The 17,730-nt window shown below is 43.2% G+C and overlaps 2 protein-coding genes across 2 annotated transcripts in view; both read right to left on the reverse strand.

Moving 5' to 3' along the window:
• Positions 1-6,160, reverse strand: part of LOC119706833 — an 80,197-nt gene extending 74,037 nt beyond the window's left edge. Inside the window, exons 1-4 of the mRNA XM_038150958.1 lie at positions 6,010-6,160; positions 2,738-2,788; positions 1,960-2,120; positions 875-945 (exon numbers count right to left, since the gene is read on the reverse strand). Coding sequence (XP_038006886.1) covers positions 875-945; positions 1,960-2,120; positions 2,738-2,788; positions 6,010-6,097 — 371 coding nt within the window. The 5' untranslated portion in view covers positions 6,098-6,160. The remainder of the gene's footprint in view (positions 1-874; positions 946-1,959; positions 2,121-2,737; positions 2,789-6,009) is intronic.
• Positions 6,161-8,803: 2,643 nt separating this feature from the next.
• LITAF (lipopolysaccharide induced TNF factor) lies at positions 8,804-16,711 on the reverse strand. Its single transcript, XM_038150963.1, has 4 exons — positions 16,500-16,711; positions 12,304-12,486; positions 11,756-11,912; positions 8,804-11,459 (listed from the first exon to the last, which is right to left on the reverse strand). Exons 2-4 carry the CDS (start codon positions 12,479-12,481, stop codon positions 11,351-11,353), a joined length of 444 nt encoding a protein of 147 aa, XP_038006891.1. The 5' UTR covers positions 12,482-12,486; positions 16,500-16,711; the 3' UTR covers positions 8,804-11,350.
• Positions 16,712-17,730: the final 1,019 nt, after the last annotated feature.

Raw genomic sequence — 17,730 nt, forward strand, 5'->3', positions numbered from 1 at the left:
ACTCTGATACCACTGCCTATAGAGAGAACACAAAGTTCTTCCTGATGAATATAAAAAGCAATGCATTTACCCCAAGCTTGCTCTTTTTGACCCTTCGAATTGAGTCAATTACCTCAGCTCTCAGTGTTGTTTAAAGGCTGAGAATCCAAGTGGCAGGACAAAGAGCAAGATTACAAGGCTGAATTTAATCAGACAACAGAACTGCCTTTTTTTTTTTTGATGACACAAGAACCATCAGCTCTCTGGGAAAATGCCAGACTTCCACAATTTGAGGAGATGTTTTTGTATAGCCATCTACACTAGAGACTATACCTTGGCAAGTCAAAGAGAAACACTGACATATGTTATGAATGAGCTACTAAACCCAAAAACAGAAAAGGAAGAAAATCTCATTGGACAAATAAATGAAATATAAATACCTTGGAAGAAAAAACCACAACATTTTGCCTTACAATAATCTTCTAAACCAAGAACTTCTGAAATGTACTGCAACACTCTAGAGGCCATAGAAGTAACATCTGCAGCTCTGAGAGCTGTGATCCACACGTGCTGCTACAGGCTTGGTAATTTGTACTCAAAATAATTTGAACTGTCAACTATCCAAATGGTTTTACATACAAAGGGACGAAAGTTATGCTGAAGAAAAACTTGTTTGGACCAAATGTCTCTCATTCTCTCATTTTTGCTTATGGTGCTCCTATCTGGATACTCATCTGAAAAAAAAAACAAAAACCAAAACAACCAAAACAAAACAAAGAAAATCTCTAAAACTAAGCAGAGTATGAAGCAGAGTGAGCAGTGTCCAGTCAAGCTGCTGCTAAGCTATATAGTTTCAAAAAACTCCAGAAAACAGACCAATTAGAAGGTTTTCTACCTTAGACTGTCCATTTCCATCAGAGACTCCTCTCTGGATGCAAAACTTTTCTTAATCTGTACACCTTGCACCTAGGAGCAAAGATTATAGGCAATATATTTCATTGTTAAGAGGAACTTGTGGATTTATCACATCAGGATATCCACACCAAGCATCACAGATACAAACAAAGGTTCAGTGTTGCAACAGAACTGCATTAGCCCTATCTTCAGGTGGCATATCTGAGGCAGTTTCCAGAAAGTTCTTCTATGAAGAAGTTTTACTCACTATTAAACACATTTTATACAGCACTATAATATCCCTTTCACCATCAAATCACTAACCAGGTAACTTTTATCCATGTGCTAGGACTGGGATAACTGTGCTCTTCTCTGTTGGCCTCATATGTGTGTATCTACTAGACACATGTCAACCCCCCAGCAAAACCAGTGAATTATCCCCTCTGTTAACCTGCAGGAAAACCAGGCAGCTGAGAAGTTGATTTTCCCTGCTGCCCCCTAGTTCTACAGCACTGTAGTTCTCCACCTGGCCTATCACAGGGCTAGCCCTAGGAGAAGCTCTGCAGTTTGAAACTGCTCTGTTGCTCTTGTCACTGAGAGACAGATCTGTTGTGATGAATGGAGCGGTACAAGATTGATTTTTACACTTTTACTTTGGGCTAGAAATGGCACCAATCCAGCACATCATACAAGTTTCTCAAGTTCTCTTTAAAATGCTTCCTATTTTAAAATTACTACTACAGATATGAAAGTGCTTTAAAGTAAACCAAGTTCCTTTCAAGGACTGGCTTTACCTCCAGTTCTGCACTTCATTTAACAAAACCGTGAACCTGGTATGTCACTAAGAAAAAAAAACAACAATTATTGCTTAATTATTGCAACTATTGCCTTTTAAAACTGGCAAATACCTAATTTCAAGTTGTGGTGCATCAAAGAAATACTGCAACTCTAATTATGAGATCCAGAATCAAACTGGCTTTTAATTACAAGAAAAACAAATGTTTGAAATGCAGCAATAATACCAAAGAAAAATAAGATTCCACATCAGCTCATCTCAATGACTCAAACAATTATGACAATACTTACTTTCAAAACCATCTGGCAATTCCCCAATACTTCAATGATCACTGTGCTCTCCAGAGAGATGCCACTGCTTTTGAAACTATTTCCCTGCAGGAATGTGTTGGTGACTGTTGAATACCTGTAGCTGTATCTAGCTCTTTTAGGGAAGTATGATGCACTGTGTCCTAGGAAATAAACAAAAAAGGGGATTTTTTTAGCCTATTAAATTTCCCCCTCTCTATTTTTTTTCTATCTTTTAATCTTTCAGCCACAGAAATCAGCTAAGTAAAGGGATGGATATTCAGATTGTTCCCTTCCCCCTTGGACTTTCAATTGAAAGAATTAGGTTTCTAAAAACACCCTGTGTGCCAGCCACAGCTCCTGTAGGGAGGGTGAAAAGACTTCCCCTCTCAAGCACATAACCTCTCAATCCCCTTCAAGGCAACAATTTCCAAGGGCAGAAAAGAAATGTAATGCATTTACAGCATTATGCTCTTTAGACACCTTTCAGAGAGCAGCAAAGCAGGACCTTCACCACAGCAAGATGAAATAGATTCTGCTCTTCACACTCATGGCTGGGCTTAGTCACACACTTAGTCCTTTGCTCAGCTCTGATGCTTAGGAGTTTTTCAGAGTTCATAGAATGCAAACTTCAGCCAGGTGTGGGCCTGGTAAACTTTGGTGGAACTTCTCTGCTACTTCCATGAATGCTGACCACTCAAAGATGAGTATCATTCTTATCAGAACACAACATCCCTGTGCAAGTTTTCAAATTCCTCTTTCCTTATCTTGTTTTACTCACCTGCACATTCTGCAAAACAGGAAGCTCCATAACTTAACCTCTCTGAGGATCCTGCAATGACAGGCAACAGAACAGAAAAGCGCTGCAAATTTGTGTGCAGCTCAGCACAGACCTGCTGCTTCTGAACTTCAGTGAAATCACTGAAATCAAAGCATCAAAGGTCCTCAATACAAATAAACAAATCCATGAGAGTTTTTCTATCAAGTATACAGATTGTGTCAATGTCACCACTTCTGCTGCTTTCCCCAGAATGCTGAAGGAAGATGCACTATTTAATGCATCCTCTCCAAGGAGGGTGCTCTCCCACCTGCCCAGTGCCACCCAAAGAGCTCAGTAAAGCAAACTGCTACACCACACAAAAAAATCCAGACAAAACTGCTACAAGCATTACTACAAACCTACAAGCTGTAACATAATTCTCTGAAGTTTTGCCAGTGAGAACATTTCTTAGTAGAAGTATTTCCATTGAGAGAGATCAATCTTAGCAGAGGAAAAATTTCTTCTACTTACTCTCTGAAGCTCCAGCCACAATAGCACAGAGTAAAACTATGGCGAGCAACCCTGTGGCCATCGAAATCACCTCCTCAGACCAGAAGTTAACAAAAACACATCAGTTCTGCTCTCAAAGGCACCTCTGAGCAAGGCACTGAAAGAAAATTTCCTTCACAAAGCAGGAGCTCACTATTTCAACTCCCCTCTTTCTGCCAGAGGAGGGGCTCTGGCAGGGCAGCCTGCAGAGGGGAGGGGGAGGTTGTAGTAAGGGGGAGAGACAGATACATCACCACTGATCCCATCCCAACATCATTTCAGCCTTTCTGCAAAAGAGGAGAAAATTAGAATTATTTTTAGAATTATTATTAGAAATCCCACAAATCTGCAAGGAAAAAAAAAATAGGTATATGGAATCATAATGGAGCAAATGCTCAGAACAACCCCATGCAGTGAGTTTGAACTAAATTAACAAATGTAAAAGACACCCTAGCAATCACTCCTTGACAATCAACCAAAAAGCACATAGGATGAAAGCCAAAGCTTTGGGAGTAAAAGGAAGGTGTTTCCATTGGGAGCAAGCAAGTTCCTGGGCGGCAGCTCATCCCACCAAACAAAGTCCCAAGCCTCAAACGGGTGAAATTGTGCGTGAATAACACACAAACCCACGAAACCACCGTCCTTCTGGTGCCAATCAGGCTTGTACAACACATCAGACATAGGCCTTCCAGGCAGACCCCTCTTCCCACACTGCCCATGCACTCTGAGCCCAGTACCCCTGAGGCACGGCCACAGCTCAGCTGTGCCTGTGTGCCAGCAGCTCCCAAGGGAAGCCGTGTGGGCAGGTAAATGCTTGTTTCCTCCTGCTGCAAGCCCTCTGGTCCAGGCTGAGCTACTGCTCACAAGAGTCTCAAGCAGAAATTTCAATAACAATCCCAGTCACTGGTACCACTCTCCCTGCTAGGTTTGTGCTGCCACAGCCTCTTTCCTGTGCTTGCTTCCTCCATCGTGTAACATTTGCTCATGAAATGCTAACAAATGTTAAAGGGAAAGCAGCTTCTCAAGCGAGCTGTGCAAACATCAATGACTAAAGAAGGTGAGAGCGAGCAACTCCAGCCCAAAGAGTTAATAAAATACTCCATGATGTAATCTGGGCCCCTCTATCAAAATCCCTGACCTGCCAAATGCCAAACTCAGAGTCAGCCTACGTTTGAAACTCAATTTAAAAAAAAAAAACCAAAAAACAACAAAAACTAAAACCAAAACCCTGCATATTTCACACAGCACAGCAGCTCAAATTTCCTAGAACCAACCCAAAGCACCAACTGAGAAAGCTGCCTTCTGTCTTCATAGTGATTTTTCAGAATATTCTCATTCTAAAACTGCTTCAAAGATTTCTTTGTGGAAAATGACTTGCTGAGTTTGCCATTTTTACTCTACTAAGCTACTCAGTCTGGTACTCATCCTAATTTTTCATTTAAGACTACAGCTCATCTGGGCATAGTCTGTACTCCATGTAAGCAGCCATCTAGCTCTTGGTCTACTATCAGCAATATGGATAGAAGCAGGAAAGTTAAAAGCTGGGCAGGAACATAAACACATGATGAATTTACCAGAAAATTGCTATATTGTGACAATTCTTTTCTTGAATCACTAATATTACCCAGTTTCCACACCAGTCTGACTTTTAACTGTTTATATAATAGGATTTTTCAACATATTTCACATAGCTATTGAAAAAAACCCTTTAAAGCATAAAGTCAGTAGGAACATCAACACTGAAATTAGAGAGAATTTCTGCTTTATCATGACACTGGTTCAAGTGCAAGAGTAATTTAGGCTTTCTAAAATAGTCTAATTTGCATTTTAATCTCAAGTTTTAGCTTTGTAGCTTCCCTTTTCTTAGGGAAGAAGCTAAACTAATAAAAAAAGAAGAAAATATCTCATGGTAGTACTATGAGAACACACAAGAATTTATAAATCTGAGCTTGCTTGAATCTTGACAATTTCACAGGCCCAAGAACAAAGAAATTTACGAACAAAACTCTAAGGCTTTTTTTGATAAAAATATTTCAAACAGGTGTTTTCAGCAGAGCACAGACTTGGGGCAGTTTTTATTGAAACCTCTAAATGCAGAATTAGATGCCTGAATAGCAGCTAGGTCCTAAATGCACACTGAAGTCAAACCTTTACGATAAAATAGCACATAAGCGTCCTGTGCACTTGACTCAGGTGACATCCCTCATGCAGTGATTGGCAATGCAGGATGGAGCCCAAGACTCAACATCTTGTAGGCATTTTTTCCTACCTAACACCAGGTGAGCTTTTTCTAACAAATCGAACCACCACCCCCAAAACAAGCAGAAAAAGAACCTCCTGAAGAGACATTTCCAGCACACTGCCATCCTAGATAATCTTAAACAATGGAAGAAAATCTGACACACGTGCTGCAAACACGCTGGTTTAATGACAAACAAGAGACCCACGCTGGCTGTAAGTCTCAGAAAATTATTCATCCATTTTAATACATGTGGTACTCAGGTTTGGAAAATGAATTTAGTAAGAAGTACCATCTGTCACACAACAGGGTAAGCCTGTCCGCGGACACCTGAGAACTGTTCACTTTCTTTATTGCCAAGAAAGCCTGAGCTTTTACAAACTGGCAAAGTCTGCTTTGTATAGGCCCCACAAATAATACTAAATTAATATTATCGTAACACTGACGTTAGCCCTAGCAGCCGGAGGCAGGAGGGAAGCGCCTTTGCCCAGGGTCCCACACCCACCTGTGTGCTCGCAGCCCTCCCATGTCCGGGAGCTCCGCCGGGCTACGGCCCCCAACCGAGCCCGTGGAGCCCTCACAGCGCCGGGCATCGCCGGGAGCCCGCGGCCGGGGGGCACTCACAGCACCGAGCACGTCCCGGAGCCCCCCTCACAGCGCCGGGCACCGTCGGGAGCCCGCGGCCGGGGGCCCCTCACAGCACCGAGCACGTCCCGGAGCCCCCTCACAGCGCCGGGCACCGCCGGAAGCCTGCGGCCGGGGGCCCCTCACAGCACCGGGCACGTCCCGGAGCCCGCGGCCGGAGTCCCCTCACAGCACCGGGCACCGCCCGGGGAAGCAGCACGAACGCCCCCCACCTGTGGGGAAAACGCCGCTAAAGCGCTGCGAGGCACCAACGCTTTCCAGGGCGTTTTCCCAGCCGAAGTTAAGCGATGGAGGAGCCGCCTGCCCGCCCCAGGGCTCTGGCAGCGGCCGCTCCCCGGCGGACCGTCCCCAAACTCAGCCTCCGAGCGCCGAGGAGCAGCCGGGCAGCCCGCGGCACAGCCGGAGCGAGGGCGGGCAGAGCGATGGCTGCGGGGAAACGGGTGACGGGGCTGCACCTGCAGTCCCGTGTCCAGTTCCGGGCCCCTCGCAACAAGAAGGACATTGCGCTGCTGCAGCATGACCAGAGACGTGCAGTGGAGCTCCTCATCAAGACTGATGAGCAACAGCTGAGGCAGCTGGGGGGGCCTCAGCCTGGAGAAAAGGAGTCTCAGGAGGGACCTTTCCCTCTCAGCTGCCCGAAAGCGTGGTCACGCATTGGGACAGGCTGTGCAGGGAAGTGCAGGACCCACCACCCTGAAGTATTCAGAAAAGATGTCCATGTGGTGCTTAGGGACATGGTGAAAGGTGGAGCCGGCAGGTTGGACTTAGTGATCTCAGGGGTCTTTTCCAACCTTATCGATTCTATGATTCTGTTATCCTAGAGTAAAAAAAAAAAACCTTCTTGTTACCAACACACAGAGCACTCAGGAGAAGGTACTTCAGAGGCTCTGTGGAACAGGAGATGGAAATTGTTTGTCTTTTCCCCCCACTAATGCTTTTGTGAATCCCTTGCTGTCACATTCAGGTGCACTGTGGCTTTAAGTCCTAGAGCAGTGTCCCTCATACCCCCTGTTAATTCTTTTGTTACAAAGCTGTAGTGTGAAGCAAAACAGCCAACCACAAAAAGACTTTCAAAAAGCCACCTACCCACCCTTGGTTTATTCTCAGCTTAGGCGCAGCTACTTTCAGCACCTCTGGGCCACACAACTATCTGTTCAGACAGTAAATTTTCAAGTTCTTAAAAAAAAACCCAAAACAACAACAAAAAAACACAAACCAAATGAACAACCCAATAAAAATAAATTTTAAGTGGTTATAAGAAGTACTTCCTCTGACATCAGTAGGTTTCACATGCACCTTTTAGTGTCCTGGTTTGAAAAAGTACTAAGATGCTCATTGGCAAATTTATTTTTACACTGGATTCACACCCAGCATATCATACATGAGAGTATTCATCTCACAAAAAATACATCAAAAGTCATTCTAAAAAAAAAAGTATCACATTGCAGGATCTTATGAAGCAAACGGGAATACAGAGGTTAATTTGCTATGAAATGCAATCACCTGAACTACAAACGCTACACCTTTGTCACAGAACTTGCATTTACTCTGAGGATGACATTACTGTATATTCCATTACTGACCTCCTGATGCTCAGTTATGAATAATAATTAACTAGGTTTGATTTTTTTTTTTTTATTAACTAGAATTTCTTAAAAAAAACCCTAGTGGTTAGACTGCCAGAAGTGCTTTCACAAACACTGCAATAAATAGCAGCTTCTTGAAACCACTCTGAACTCGCTTAACAACTCCCTCTTGTAGGGCTATCAGCTGCCTTTTACTTGTTTTAACAACTTTTATTTTGGATCCTCTTTTCATGACAAAACAAGTTTTCTTTCTTTCTGGCTCAAGCCTCATCAGAATTTGAACGTTTTGCAAGTTTTGTCTAATAAAAATAGAAGCCTAATGAAAATAACACTGTCAAAGTGTAACAGAAAGCAAAGTCATCCTGGAAAGCTCATGAAGGTGGGTGTAGGGAAGGTTTTACCTGCATCTGCAATGTGAGCCTGGAAGATTTCAGGTGGCCTGTGCTTCTTCCTTATGTGAAAACAGCTTGAGTCCATAAAGCCAGCATTGCTCCTTCTGTAGCTTACCTTACCAAGGAAAAACTATTCAGACAACGCTCATTCACTTCCAAAATAACCCTAAAGTTGCTTAATAAAAATAATAAATATTAATGCATTAAAACGTACTTGCTTGAGGTACTAACCTTGCCTTCCTGTGCTTTCTGCACCTCAAAAAAACCCTACCAAACAAAAATATAGACATTGAAAGAAAGTAGGGTATTCTCACATGATGAATAGGGATTCTTTCCTACTGAATACAGTGATATTTGATATATATTCCTGGTATGTGAATGTGGAGCCATATTTATATGTGTTTGTTTAGTTGCATTGCAAGTGAAAATTTTACCCAAAAGTTGTAATTGAAAAAGTATTTCTAGGGCTCAGGTGGCAGGAAAACAACACATTTTCAGTATGGCTCTGTGTGGGACAATTGGTCTGCAAGACAGACGGTGCCATTTATCAGAGACTTGGCCCAGGTGAGATCTGAAAAATTTCTCCCTGTAATTGCTTTTCTTCTTTTAACATTTCAGCCATCCATGTGTTCGGAAACATTCCAAATATTATAATTTTCCAATTACAAGCACTAGATAGAAAAGACAAAGTTTTTATTTCAAATAGAGTCAGTTTTAAAAATAAACAGTAATTTCAACATAATCAAACACAAAGCGCTTTCACACAAAGCAAGTTACATCCTGCATTTGTTTGTCCAAGGTAGGTTTAACAAAGCAGGTTACTTTGGCACTGTCTGTAGATTATTCCATACACAAGAGAACAAACACAGGCTTTGCGTTTAAGGAAACACAACTATAGAAGGGGCAGCAGAAAGCCTTGCAGAATGCTGAATTAGAAGGAAGAGCTCCCAACATTGTGTGCCCTATTCTCAATCCATACAAGGAACTTAAAGAGATTTAAAGGACTGCCCACATAAATCAAAACTCTTTTTTTTTTGTGTTTTGCATTCTGGTGCCACCACCTCAGATTTTCCAACCATCACTTTGGAGAGAAAAGGGGATCTAAGGTAATAACAATTGGAAAACTTAACAAATGAATATATGGCAGGATTATCCAGACCAGACTGACAAGGTACTAAAAGAATTAAAAATCCTTCCTACCACGCAAGCAAATCTCAATTTTGGAAACACTGCAAGATTCATTGCTTCTTTCTGTCTTGCTCTGACAACAAACTGACAAGAAGCACATTTTCTGTGACACCCAGTAAGGCACAGGACTTGCTCGTGTCACCAGAACAGAAAATTCAATGCAGCATCACCCAAGCCCTCCAAGAACAGAGAGCACTATGGTGGTGCACCAGCAGACAAAAGCACTTGTTGGTACCACGTCATCAACATGGAAAGCTACACAACTATCAGCTTTTTATCGCCATCATCCTCTTGCCAGTGAGTAGCTCCTGATGTACATTCTTACAGCATGAGGAGACCAGAAACCTTTTCCAAATACACAAGGTAGCTCTTAAATCACTTGCAGACTGGCTCACAAGCAGCATCAGTTTACAAAACCTAATTAAGACAAGGCCTAGAAATTGTACATGATCTACAAAATTACTGGATTTCAAACATAAAGTACTGAAAGACTTTTGAAAAACTAACTTATACCAAATATATACAGAAGGCACATTTGGCAAGAACAGTAAATGCAGTACTTTTTATTTGTATTTATTTTAGCTTTTTGCTTTTACAGATATTAATACAGTGTTACCAACACAGCCTTGTTTAAACACCTGTCTTCCTTTTCTGGACAGGTATCATTTAGGTGGGACATTAGGAAGAAGATTTTTCCAGAAAGGGTGATCAGACATTGGAATGGGTTGCCCAGGCAGATGGTGGAGTCACTGTCCCTGGAGGTATTTAAGAAAAGACTGGGCATGGTATTCAGCACCACGGTCTGGTTGATAAGGTGGCATTAGGACACAGGTTGGATAGGATGATCTCAATGGCCTTTTCTAACCTAGCTGATTTTGTGATTTGGATTCTGTGATATACATCCAAATGTTGTTTGATCTAGTTGATTATGACACAGAAATTACTTTAACCCTCAGAGCTTCATTCTCTAATTTTTTTGTGATTATCATCTTAAATAAGCATATCCAGCTTAAGTTTCTAAAACCAGAACTCATCTTTCATTTAATTTAGAAAAATCAGAGAAACTCCTTAACATACATTTTACCTTTTTAATAAAGAGTAGTAATTAATGAGCAGATCAACAACTAAAAGCCCAGGTGTTTTATTTATGTGTTTCAGGTGGAATTTGAGCCTTAAGATAAGGCTGAGGTTTGTTTATGGTCAATCAGCTGACTTACGTAAACATACAAGGAAGTTTTCCAATGCTCTAACCAAGGCTCTCTGGGCATTTCCACTGGGGTGAAGAAAACACTTCACAGGCTTTCAATCAGCAGTAAGAGAGCCTCCAGCTTAACAAAAACCACTGAACAGATATCTTCTATATGAACATCTTTACTTCAGATTAGAGACATGACCTGAAACTGGCAAGAAAATTCAGATACTAGATTCATTCACTATTTTTGCACAACCACCTGAATTGTCCATTTGGAAAAGCCACCTCCAAGAAGGAAGAAGCTTTCAGGTTTGGCTCTCTTCAAACTACAAAAATTTTAAAATTAATTCTAGTGCTCATGAAAAGATAAAAACACAAGATTTATTTTTTCAAAGAGGAGCACCTGTCTCTGAGGCAGCTCCCTGCAAGTTCATAAACAGTGCTGCTGCCAAAGCATGAGCCTAAGTAGTTCTCCATACATGTCCTCCTCTTGTTCTGTGCTGAGACTTTACAGCCTCAATGCAAGCAAAATGTGCAACATGCCTGAGACAAGATTAACTGAAGAATATCACCAACCTGTTCTGTATTAAGCAAAAAGAGAAACACTCCACTGCTCTCCATTGGTGCTGGACTGAGTGGCCCATACACATTAGGTATGCTTTTCACAGACCTAAGTGAGACTCCTCTCAAGCAACTGCGTATTCAAACCATCTAGCAACAAACATTACTTTTTATTGGTTTCCAGTGACAGGATGCACAGAAAAAATGGGAAGTCTCCATGAAGCTTCAGAGAGAGCTTGTAGAGGTGCTAAACAACTTCATCAATCAATGTATAAACACTGCCTATAAACGTTTGTAAGAGCCAACAAGAGCGCTGCATTTTGGACAGGTGTGATCCACGTCCTTTAGGGCATCAATGCAGAAGGGAATTAAGCAGCAGCCTGCTACACATCTGCAAAAAAAGAGAAAACACTGCTTTACCACTTTTTATACACACAAGAAGGTAAAATCTATTTTGCTCAAAAGCAATCAGTAAAACTGGTGCCATAAGCTTTAGGAAGAACACACATGGCCATGGAGTCCATTACCGTAATGTTCCAGAACTGTTTTAAGGTCCGATAGGACACAGGTGCAGATGTAGGCTAATTGAAGGCTCAGGTCCCACACAGAGAAAGAAAAGCTGAGAGCTCTGCTACATGTTAGAGCTAAAAAAAGTCAAGGTAAAACTGGAAATTGGAATTGACTTACCCCAGCAGGCAGAGGCCACCACATGACAGCCAGGTCAAAGCTCCTGAGTCATATGAGAGACGTGTCACTATCACCTGGTTACAGGAAGGGCAGCGCATCTGAACTGGGCGGTCATAAAACATTACTGGCTGCTGCACGTACACCGTCTGAACAGTAACTGAGCAGAGAAATGGCTGTTTACTCCATGAGGAACAGGAAAAAAGAGTAGCAATCAACTTCCTCTAAACCAGGTATAACTGAAATATTCAGGGCTCAGAACAATGAAATACACAAAGACAGACAGAAATAACCATGCCATTTCCTAATGCAGAAATACATTGTCTTAAAAACAAAGCTGCACTAAAAACTGCAGAAAACCAAATGATGTTACTGATATCACTGCACACTAAGGGATTCACAAGAATTGATTGATCTTATTCTCTTCAAAAATATTTTTGGCAGGCATTGAACACTTGTGAACCACAATTTTTCGTCTTCTAACAACACCTATTATACAACCACTTTGACATCACCTTAACATGAGGTACAGAAGAGTTCTGGAGGCTTACTGGGGTTATTTGCTGGTGGAGGCTGTCCCATGTGTGGGGGAAGGTCCGATCCCTTCCCATCTGGCTTCTGTCCAGGGCCAGGGACAGGATAGGGGTGTGGATAGTTCACATTGATTCCTACGGCTTCCTCGTAAGAAGGTGGTGCAGATGGAACAGGATTGCCACTTGCAGCAGACATGGTATCTAAAACATAAAAGAGAGAAAATCATAACAAAAGGTATTATTTATTAATGGCAATTGACAAATAATTAGGCTCAACAGCAAGAAGATAACTAGATTAAAAGGGACTTTTACCAGCATAAAATTAATTGGCTGGTATTTGTTTCTGATAGTATTAAATGTTAATCTTGGTTTCACTGTTGTTGTTGCCTACTTCCCAATTCCTTTTCACTGGGCATTTTTTACACTTTGCCCCAACACAAATTCTTCCTTTATAAATTAAAAATACTAAAGCAGGGAGGTGGGGCATTTTTATTAGTATACAAAACAATCTAAGTCTTGTAATTCTCCAAGAACACTATTTCTAATCTCTCTTGTTCACCTGAAAAACAGAACAGTATGTTAGGCCACATGGTAGCTGCTAACCAACATGAGCCTGGTTTGTGGTGAAACTTCAATATTTTAAAAATACTATTTACCTCTGCTGTAATTTGAAAGAAGAAGTAATTATATTGAAAGAAAAAGAAACCCAAACAATTAAGCATGCCCAACTGAACTCAAAGCTTTTACACCTATCAAATATATCTAATATATTTACACTTGCCATTTTTGCTTCTTAGCAATGTTTTAATGAATTTGTAGGGCAAATTTTCCTCCACCAATCGTTATTTTGTTGCACAGGATAGGAATGCTGACCACCTCCAAGAAACAACTGTGGTTTCAATGCAGACTTCCTCTCCTCTTCCCCACCTACCCACTTCCTGGAGTCTGCCCACCATTTTCTTTGTGGAACAAAGTCTCATGGCATCACTGCTGACCAAGCATCTCCCTTTTCCCCTTCCTCCTAAGGACCATCAGACAGCTCTCCAAGAGCCACACTCCATTCTGTTGCCGCACACACGATCCCTCTGTACACATGCACGTCTTTCCACTCAGTACTGTCTGGGAAAGGCAACCTGTATTTGGAATATTAGTTCTATGGTGCTATGAAAGTTATATGGGAGCTCCAATTACCAACAGCACTACTATGAATAACAGAAGGGAAATTGCACTGCTGCAATTTGCAGGTACAAAAGACAACATGCAAAGAGAAAGAATTTCGGGTGTGTCTGTTTAGTACTCGTGTCACTCCATCCACACAAAGCTTGGGTGAGACCCAGCACTCAAGTCTCCAACAATGACACAAGCCTTTCCACTCTCCCAGAGCATGGAAAAGTCCCTGGAATACTGCTGATTACCTTCCTCACACAATACAGCTTTCATCAGGATTTCAGATAAGTCTATAAACACTTCCATAAAGAACTTGTCACAGGTTTGTTCACTCTTCCAGATCACACAGGACTAATCAGCTGCACTGGAGGCATGGGGATACACCAGCAAACACCAATGTTTATGTATTTCAGAAGTCCCATAGTTTTCCCAGCAGATTTAGCAGAAATGCGAAGGTGTGTTACAAAGGGAATTGTGTACTCAATCAAGTGTGGGTTTCATAGTAGCCCCATGGCCAGGAGCTGGTACAGAAGAACAGACATGGCTCTAGGTGCTGGAGCAGTAATTGTGGTAAGCCTGGGACAAACATTGCTCCTTCCCACTCTTCTCATACTCACACTTCAGCTTTGGCAGAATGAAGAGGAAACAGGACAGCAGTCGAGGATGTTGAAACTCAGTAAGTTTTTGTAGCAACAAGTATTTCACAGCTATACCTTTAAAAAACACTGATCTGTTTTCTTTAGAAAACAGAAGTTTTCTCCTTGTGACTAAACTACAGAGCTGAATCATGACCTGCTGGCCCCACTTGGTGTGCTGGTGTTGGCTGGGGGTGTACAAGAAGCCAGGAGGGGACACTGCCAGAACAGCTGACCCCAGCTGACCAAAGGGATACTCCAGACCATAAAGCATCACACTCAGCAATAGAACCAGGAAGGTTTTTGGGAGGGAAGTTCTACTCAGGGACTGGCTGGCCATTGGTTCGTTGCTGGTGAGCAATTGCTCTCATTTGCTGGATTGTATTTCCCTCTGTTAGTTTCCTTTTCATTACAACTATTAAATTATTACTTTTCTTATCATTTTATTTCAATTATGAAACAGTTCTTATCTTAACCCAAGAGTTTTCTCACACCTGTCCAGTTTCTTCAGGGGTGCAGCGAGTGAGCAGGGCCGGTGTGTGGTGTTCAGTTGCCAGGTGGGGTTAAACACACAGCTACTTCAGCTGCTCAACTCTGCTTCACTGACAAGCAAGTCGTAAGAAATTGAATGACACCCTTTCACAGATTTCAAAATTATATAACTTCTAGCATGAACACTTCAAGTCTTGATATTTACTTATTTTAAATTACGTCGCATGATCATTTCTTACCACCAAACGGTTTTGAACAACCATTTCAGTTTAAAAGTGATCACTGTGCTTTTTCTGCACTTTCACTTTTTTTTTTCTTTTTCTGTAGACAAACATGAACAGGTCTCAGGTCCTCACAGCACTCTGTGGAATGCTTTTTCTTTTTTTTTAAAGTTTCAAATCTGTAGCACAAATAACATGTACAAAGTACTACAGTGAATGGTAAAAAACTAAAACCACGTATTAATTCCTTGAAGTTATCTATCGAAACAAAAATTCCTAATAAATATCAAGATGACATCAGGACTACAAAAAAAAAGCCTCTTCAAATACTGAATATTGTAGATGTAACCACAACTTCAGCTTTTCAATTTCATTTTTCTAACCTCCCTTCTGCTCTAAATGTGAACTCTTCAGAGATATTTGAATCATCACTTCATACAGCCAGTGCAAATGTGCAAGTGTGTTTCACACTCCAGGTCTTGAAAATTAGGCTGGGGACAAGGGAAAAAGAAGGTAATAGCCCACCTCTCTGCTTGGTATGTAAAAAACCAACAAACCAAAAACCCATCCAGTAAAGAACTGCTTACAATTACAGCTATCCTAACCTAGTCTGGCCAAACAAATCTGTTGATGCCATTCCCTTTATCTCTTGCTAAAATTTGGCACAATTCAATCCTTAAATTGAACAATTCCTACGCAGTCCTCTTCACTAGAAATCCCAAGCTGCCCTCCAACACCACATGTGGTTTAGAGGGCTCCCTGCACATCAAAGTCTGAAACAGCTACCGGTCAGCAACACCGAGAATGAAATACAGGTTGAAGGCTTTTAACAACCCAACAGGATATACAGGTTTATCAGAGCACTCCGATTTTTGCAGTGCAAAGCCCTAACACAGCACCTTCTTGGACCACCAACTTCATCTGAACTTCGGACAACTTCCAAGTTTACCAACCTGCTGAGAAATACTGTCTTAAAGTTGTTTAAATTTCCCAGGCATTTGTGAGAGAATAAAATCCAGTAATCACAAGAAAAAGGACCCTGACATATAATTTTAGGGAAAACCAATGGCATTGTGGTCACATTGAATTCTATACTGACGAAGTAGAAATAGTACCCGCACGGTGTGTTCTGCCGGCAGGAGTGATTCCAGAGGCTAGAGTGCTACTTTTATCAAGTAATCAATAGTTTTGGAATAATCCTGTGAGTGGCTTCATCCTGTGACTAACCCTCCTCCTCGGGGCAGAGCAGGGCCGGTCCGAGAGGAGCTGCTGCCGCGCGGATCCCGAGAGCATTCCCTAAGGAGAGAGCCACCTTCCGCCTGCCACACTCGGGAAAGCGAAACTCCGGCCTCGCTCGGCCCCCGCCCGCATCGCCGAGGGCAGGAGGCGTCGCCCACGGCCTCTCCCGGACCGTCCCGGGACCGGGACAGGGACTGCGCCGCTCGGGACGCCGCCGGCCCGCGAAGCCCCAACCTGCCCTCGGTGCCCCGGGGGCTCCCGCAGGGCGGGACCAGCCTCCGAGCCGCGGCTTCTCCCCCTCCCCGCAGCCGGGCCGGAGCCCTGGAGCGCTGGGAGCGGCCCGGGGAGGGCAGCTCGGGCCCGGGAGCGGCCCCGGCGGAGCAGCAAAGCCCCCCCCGCCGCCCCGCTCTGCCCTGCCCGCCGCCCCGCCAGGCTCCGGGCAGCGTGGCACAGCCCTTACCGTGCCGAGCCGTGCCCGCCAGCCCTCCTCGCCTCTGCGCTCCTCTCCGCTCACCCGGGCGCAGCCACCGTCAGCAGGGCTTGTCCCGTCCCGTCCCGTCCCCACCCGCGTTTCCTCCTCCCCTTCCCCCTAGAGCCGCGAGCAGGCGCCGCGGGGGTTGCTCGGGAGGGCGCTCCGCTGGCCCCGGCCGGGCCCTGCCCGGCAGCCGCTTCGGCCGCTTCCCCGAACCATCGGTTCCCGGCAGCGGCGTGTCTGGGCAGGACGGGAAGGGAAGGGGGAAAGCTTGTGCAACTGCAGGCACTCCTGGCGCATTTCGCAGTCACGGCCATCGGGACCTCCGCGGCTTTCGCCCAGAGCTCGCTCACATTAAACCAGTAATCTTCAACTGCCCCGTCCGCAGCGCAGCCAAGCACCACGTTCTGTAACACTGCAAGGAAATCGCCTCTCTAATGCTACAGTGCCCTTTACGTTACCAGATCGGGTATTTCAGACAACGTACAAGAACACATAAAATGATCAACAAAACTTTCAAGTTCAAGATTCAGTGATTTTAGGTAGTGCCTTTACAAGCAGTTGAATTGGATTCAGTCTTGGGAAAACACAAGAATATGTCAATCCTTCCTCTATCCACTTCCAGGATAACACGAAAGTAAATTATGGCCAGATCCCTAAATGGGCTTCAAAAGGGACTGCTTCACACGCTGGTTTGTGTGACTCGACCTTAGACTGAAGGCACTTGATAACCCCTGTGTGTTATCAGCAGGGACAGTTCATAAGGCCTTTTGGGTGAAAACATCTAAAATCCATCAAAGTCCTACTTTTGTATTTAAATCTCTTCTTGAACCTTGCCCTAAGGAAAATGCATAAAGCTTCAATTAAAATCCATCCTGGAGCAAGGAGTCAGTTTTTATAGGATGAAAACAGTTTAGCCAAGGTGATGATAAACCTAACAGGCAGCTAACATGCAGCTAACATGAAGCTCTGCAGTCACAGTAATCTACTGAATCACCAGCAAGTATGGGTGCTTGGGGGTGTCATCAGATATTGAGAGTATTGAGGGGGTGAATGCTCCAGTCCCCCCGATTTAGGGAGAGGAGTGTGCAGTGTGATTCATCAGCACTGAGATTAGAACTAGATTTAGAGGTGAATAAATTTACACCATTATCAAGAAATCACATATTATTTTTCTCAGGAGCAGAACCTGAGTAATTTGGGCTTTGGTGGCCTGGAT

This window comes from Motacilla alba, chromosome 14, assembly GCF_015832195.1.
Source record: "Motacilla alba alba isolate MOTALB_02 chromosome 14, Motacilla_alba_V1.0_pri, whole genome shotgun sequence".
In the NCBI taxonomy this organism is placed as follows: Eukaryota; Metazoa; Chordata; class Aves; order Passeriformes; family Motacillidae; genus Motacilla; species Motacilla alba.